The 6218-nt window shown below is 65.0% G+C and overlaps 1 protein-coding gene across 1 annotated transcript; it reads left to right on the top strand.

The window, feature by feature from the left end:
* Window positions 1-3365: 3365 nt before the first annotated feature.
* On the top strand, window positions 3366-4307 carry LOC135192557 (basic proline-rich protein-like; the record flags this gene model as incomplete). The annotated part of the gene is made up of 1 exon (XM_064175786.1): window positions 3366-4307. A coding segment is annotated over one exon (942 nt), but the record flags the coding sequence as incomplete, so codon positions are not given.
* Window positions 4308-6218: the final 1911 nt, after the last annotated feature.

A 6218-nucleotide genomic window follows, 5' to 3' on the forward strand; every position in this document is an offset into this window, starting at 1 on the left:
TCACCCCCAAAGTCCTCTCAGCATCACCCCAGCTCCCACTCCCACCCACTTGCTCCAGAAGCACAGCAGGACCCACGGAGCCTGCAGCCGCAGCATCCCGGGGGGCAGGCAGGGACCTCTGGAGACCACAGAGCCCAAAGCCCAGCACCGAGCCCTTGCCAGCAGCCCACATTCCCCTCTCTCTCCCTCTCTCTCTCTCCCTCTCTTTCTCTCTTTGCCTCCTGATCTCCTGAGAATTTGCTTATCCAGCAACCCTGCAGCAGATCTGCCAGCGCCAGCGACCCGCTCCGGTGCTGACCTGCGGCTGGCAAGGCAGAGGGAGCTGCTGGCTGCAGGGGAGAGGGAGGAGGAGGAGGTGAAGGAGATGAAGGAGGAAGAAGGAGGAGTGGGAGGAGGAGGAGAAAGAAGGAGAAGGAGGAGGAAGAAGAGGAGGAGGAAGAAGAGGAGGAAGAAGAGGAGGAAGAAGAGGAGGTGAAGGAGATGAAGGAGGAAGAAGGAGAAGGAGGAGGAGGAGAAGAAGGGAGAGGAAGGGAGAAGGAGGAGAAGGAAAAAGAGAAGAAAGAGAAGAAAGAGAAGAAAGAGAAGAAAGAGAAGAAAGAGGAGAAAGAGGAGAAAGAGGAGAAAGAGGAGAAAGAGCAGGAGAAAGAGCAGGAGAAAGAGCAGGAGAAAGAGAAGAAAGAGAAGGAGAAAGAGAAGGAGAAAGAGCAGGAGAAAGAGCAGGAGAAAGAGCAGGAGAAAGAGCAGGAGAAAGAAGAAAGAGCAGGAGAAAGAGCAGGAGAAAGAGCAGGAGAAAGAGCAGGAGAAAGAAGAAAGAGCAGGAGAAAGAGCAGGAGAAAGAGCAGGAGAAAGAGAAGAAAGAGAAGGAGAAAGAGCAGGAGAAAGAGCAGGAGAAAGAGCAGGAGAAAGAGCAGGAGAAAGAGCAGGAGAAAGAGCAGGAGAAAGAGCAGGAGAAAGAGAAGAAAGAGAAGGAGAAAGAGCAGGAGAAAGAGCAGGAGAAAGAGCAGGAGAAAGAGCAGGAGGGGGAAAGAGGAGGCAGAGAGAGGAGGGGGCGCGGGGGAGGAAGGGCAGGGGAGCGGGCTCGGGTTCCAGGGGCAGCAGAGGGGCGAGGGCAGCGAGGCAGGGGCTGGTTAAACAAGAACCAGCAGCACCTCCTGCGCCCAGCAGGACATCAGGAGGTCAGGGCTCGGCTGCGGAGGGAGGGAGGTTCAGAATGGGGGAGCACAAAAACACAAGGGAGAGGGAAACAACCAAAATCAGCCAGCCCCGACCCCCCCCCGAGCCCCCCTGGCACCGCCGGATGGGCTCACGGCCACCGCCTGCAGACGGCAGCTGAGCCGGAGGGGTCCCTTGCGTGTGTGTGACCCCTGCCAGCTCAGCCCCAGCCTCTCCTTCCCCTTCCACCTGCCGGTGCCAGCATCCAGCGACCGCACAGCTCAGCCTGCCCGCGGGCAGGGCAGGGGGCAGGGCAGGGCTGGGCGACCGCGGGGTGCCCAGGCTCTGGCTGGCATCGAGCCGCCAGCTGCCAGCCTCTCAGCGGCGTCTGCCTCCTCCCCCACCCCAGCTTAAACCCAAAGCGCTCGAAGCTCCTGGAGAGGCTTCTCCCTACCTTCGGGCACCTGTCCTGGTCCTCTGCAGGGAGCTCTGGGGCACAGAGGGGGCTGCAGGGGGCTGCAGCAGCAGCCTCGGAGCTCCTCAGAGCTGGGCTGGGCTGGGGGCTGCAAAAGGGAGCAGGAATCTCTGCTCCTCACCGTGCCTGAGGTCAGGCAGCCCCGAGGTGCTTTAAAGTGCATCAAGAACCACACGGGAGAGATGTTAGAGAGAGAAAATATCATCTAGGGGCAAGTGCAGCCCACCCTGCACCCCCCCACCCCCCACCCCAGGAGGGATGGAGTCAGGCAGAGGGGGTGCAGGGGGTCTTAGGTTGGACTGGAGCCTAAAGCTCTCCCCCAGCCCAGCCCATTCTGTGCCTTAGGGTTCTCCAAGGGGAGGAAGGTCCAAGCCAAGCCCCAGAAGCATCCAGAGGCCTAAGCTGCCCATTCCCCTCTGCCTCCACCTTCAGGGGGGCTGCTGGGGGGAGCAACCTGAGCCACCCCCTCCAACGCACCAGCCCTGAGCTTCCCCCTCGGGGACTTCCATTTCCCTGCTCCACAACTGGCACTGGGTTGGAAGTGACCCTCAGAGGTCATCTGGTCCAGCCCCCACCCCCACCCCCCACCCCCACGCAGTGACACCTCCAAGCCTGACCAGGCTGCCCAGGACCCCACCGAGTCCAACCTTGGATGCCTCCAGGGCTGCAGCCTCAACCCCATCCTCAGGACACCTGTCCCAGAGCCTTCACCACCCTGGCTGTGCTCAGCTTCCTCCTCCTCCTCCTCCAGCAGGGCAGCTTCTGCCTGCAGCTCAACGTCCACCTGGCCCTAGGGAGAAAGCTGCTGAGGGTGCCCAGGCTCAGGGCACAGCAGCAGGCAGCAGCTCAGGGCCAGCCCAGCCCAGCTGCTGCCTGTGCCCAGCGCCGGTGCCAGCAGCCGAGCGGGAGGCACTCTGGGGCCGTCCACGTCAGCCAGGAGGCGGCACCGAGATGCCAGCAGGTCCCGGCAGAGCTGAGGCCCCGCTCCCTGCGAGGGAGCAGACTTTGATCTCCCTTCCCACACGAGCTGGGCCTCCACCTGCCACCTCCAGCTCTTTGTTCAGCTGCTGCCCAGGGCCAGCCTGAGCCAGGGGCTCCTGCTCCTGCTCCTGCTCCTGCTCCTGCTCCTGCTCCTCCCCAGGGCCAGCCTGAGCCAGGGGCTCCTGCTCCTGCTCCTGCTCCTGCTCCTCCCCAGGGTCAGCCTGAGCCAGGGGCTCCTGCTCCTGCTCCTGCTCCTCCCCAGGGCCAGCCTGAGCCAGGGGCTCCTGCTCCTGCTCCTGCCCAGGGCCAGCCTGAGCCAGGGGCTCCTGCTCCTGCTCCTGCTCCTGCTCCTGCTCCTCCCCAGGGCCAGCCTGAGCCAGGGGCTCCTGCTCCTGCTCCTGCTCCTGCTCCTCCCCAGGGCCAGCCTGAGCCAGGGGCTCCTGCTCCTGCTCCTCTCCAGGGCCAGCCTGAGCCAGGGGCTCCTGCTCCTGCTCCTGCTCCTGCTCCTCCCCAGGGTCAGCCTGAGCCAGGGGTTCCTGCTCCTCTCCAGGGCCAGCCTGAGCCAGGGGCTCCTGCTCCTGCTCCTGCTCCTGCTCCTCCCCAGGGCCAGCCTGAGCCAGGAGCTCCTGCTCCTGCTCCTGCTCCTGCTCCTGCTCCTCCCCAGGGCCAGCCTGAGCCAGGGGCTCCTGCTCCTGCTCCTGCTCCTGCTCCTGCTCCTGCTCCTGCTCCTCCCCAGGGCCAGCCTGAGCCAGGGGCTCCTGCTCCTGCTCCTGCTCCTCCCCAGGGCCAGCCTGAGCCAGGGGCTCCTGCTCCTGCTCCTGCTCCTGCTCCTGCTCCTCCCCAGGGCCAGCCTGAGCCAGGGGCTCCTGCTCCTGCTCCTGCTCCTGCTCCTCCCCAGGGCCAGCCTGAGCCAGGGGCTCCTGCTCCTGCTCCTGCACCTCCCCAGGGCCAGCCTGAGCCAGGGGCTCCTGCTCCTGCTCCTGCTCCTGCTCCTGCTCCTCCCCAGGGCCAGCCTGAGCCAGGGGCTCCTGCTCCTGCTCCTGCACCTCCCCAGGGCCAGCCTGAGCCAGGGGCTCCTGCTCCTGCTCCTGCTCCTGCTCCTGCTCCTCTCCAGGGCCAGCCTGAGCCAGGGGCTCCTGCTCCTGCTCCTGCTCCTGCTCCTGCTCCTGCTCCTCCCCAGGGCCAGCCTGAGCCAGGAGCTCCTGCTCCTGCTCCTCCCCAGGGCCAGCCTGAGCTAGGGGCTCCTGCTCCTGCTCCTGCTCCTGCTCCTGCTCCTGCTCCTGCTCCTACTCCTGCTCCTCCCCAGGGCCAGCCTGAGCCAGGGGCTCCTGCTCCTGCTCCTGCTCCTGCTCCTCCCCAGGGCCAGCCTGAGCCAGGGGCTCCTGCTCCTGCTCCTGCTCCTCCCCAGGGTCAGCCTGAGCCAGGGGCTCCTGCTCCTGCTCCTGCTCCTGCTCCTGCTCCTGCTCCTGCCCAGGGCCAGCCTGAGCCAGGGGCTCCAGCTCCTGCTCCTGCTCCTGCTCCTCCCCAGGGCCAGCCTGAGCCAGGGGCTCCAGCTCCTGCTCCTGCTCCTGCTCCTCCCCAGGGCCAGCCTGAGCCAGGGGCTCCTGCTCCTGCTCCTGCTCCTGCTCCTGCTCCTGCTCCTGCTCCTGCTCCTCCCCAGGGCCAGCCTGAGCCAGGGGCTCCTGCTCCTGCTCCTCCCCAGGGCCAGCCTGAGCCAGGGGCTCCTGCTCCTGCTCCTCCCCAGGGCCAGCCTGAGCCAGGGGCTCCTGCTCCTGCTCCTCCCCAGGGCCAGCCTGAGCCAGGGGCCTCTGCTCCTGCTCCTGCTCCTGCTCCTCCCCTCCCCTCCCGGCGCATCAGGCTGAGAGGTTCTGCTTTAAGTCTGCCTGGGACCTTTCCTGCTCCCAGCTCACACTGGCCAGGGAAGGCTCCCTCCCAGCCCCAGCTGCAGCACAGAAGCCCTGCTGAAGGAGCAGCTTTTAGGGGGGAGGGAAGCTGGAGCAAGGCAGAGCTTGGAGCAGCAAAGTGCTGCCTTGGGTGCTGCAGGGGCAGAGCCTGTGCTGAGGGACACCCTGCAGCCCCCCCAGCCACGGGGGGAGCAGGGATTGGCTGCTTCCAGGGCACAGGCACTACCTGCTCCAGCAGGCTGGGGGGGCTGGAGGTGCTTTGGGGTCCTTCTGCAGCTGCCCTGAGCGTTTCCAGCCCAGGGGCTGCAGGATTTGAGGGGCAGAGAGAGTCAATGATGCTGGGAGGCCTCTGGGGCTGGCCCCAGCAGCTCAGGCTCTGAGCTTTGGTCAGTTACTGATGGTGAAGGGGCTCAGACACCCACAGGAACAGCAAAGGCTGCTGCCAGAGCAGCTCCTGAGGGTGCCAGTCCCAGACCCTGGCCCACGAGGAAGGCCATGGATGGAGCTGCCTGTGGCCAAGCCTTCAGCCCGGGCCCAGGTGATGGAAGGAGAGGAAATGGCCTGGAATTGCTCCTGGGGAGGTCCAGCTTGGCCACGAGAAACAATCCCTGTCCTGCAAGAGGGCTCAGGCACTGGCACAGGCTGCCCAGGGAGGTGGTGGAGTGCCCATCCCTGCAGGGGGTTCCAGAACCCTGTGCCCATGGTTTGGTGCCCACAGTGGTGTCGAGGGTTGGACTCAATGACCTTAGAGGTCTTCTCCAGCCCAACCCATTCCATGATCCTCCCCCACCTCCAGGCCAGGATCTCCACTCAGACCCCTCCAAGGCTCCAGACAGTTTCAGAGGGGTCTGCACTGGCAGATCTCTCCCCCCAAGATCTTGGCACTGCCATCCACTCTGCCACGGCAGCTGATGGACAACAGCAGAGCCTGGAAGCCCCAAACAGAAATGGTTCATCCTTGTGAGGATGGCAAGAAGGTGGCCTGGTGGGATGCCAGGTGGGATGCCAGGTGGGATCACAGAAGCACAGAGCCAGGCAGGCTGGCAGAGAGCTCCAGGCTCAGCCATGCCAACCTCTCCCCCAGCCCTGCCCAACCAACCAGACCATGGCACTCAGTGCCCCCAGCCAGCCTTGGCTTCAGCACCCCCAGCCATGGGCACTGCACCACCTCCCTGGGCAGCCCATGCCAGTGCCAATCACTCTCTCTGCCAACAGCTTCCTCCTCACACCCAGCCTCAGCCTGCCCTGGCACAGCTTCAGCCTCTGTGCCCTGCTTCTGGCCCTGCCTGCCTGGCAGCAGAGCCCAACCCCAGCTGGACACAGCCTCCCTGCAGGCAGCTGCAGGCAGCAATCAGCTCTGCCCTCAGCCTGCTCTGGGCCAGGCTGCACCCCCCCAGCTCCCTCAGCCTCTCCTCACAGGGCTGTGCCCCAGGCCCCTCCCCAGCCTTGCTGCCCTGCTCTGGGCACCTGCCAGCCCCTCAGCAGCTCTCTGCAATGCAAGAGCCCAGAGCTAGGCACAGCACTGGGGATGCCAGGTTGGATGCCAGCTGGGATGCCCAGTTGGGATGCCAGGTTGGATGCCAGTTGGGATGCCAGGTTGGATGCCAGTTGGGATGCCCAGTGGGATGCCAGTTGGGATGCCAGGTGGGATGCCCAGTTGGGATGCCCAGTTGGGATGCCAGGTGGGATGCCCAGTTGGGATGCCC

The sequence above is a fragment of the Pogoniulus pusillus genome, chromosome 43 (assembly GCF_015220805.1).
Source record: "Pogoniulus pusillus isolate bPogPus1 chromosome 43, bPogPus1.pri, whole genome shotgun sequence".
NCBI classification, from domain to species: Eukaryota; Metazoa; Chordata; class Aves; order Piciformes; family Lybiidae; genus Pogoniulus; species Pogoniulus pusillus.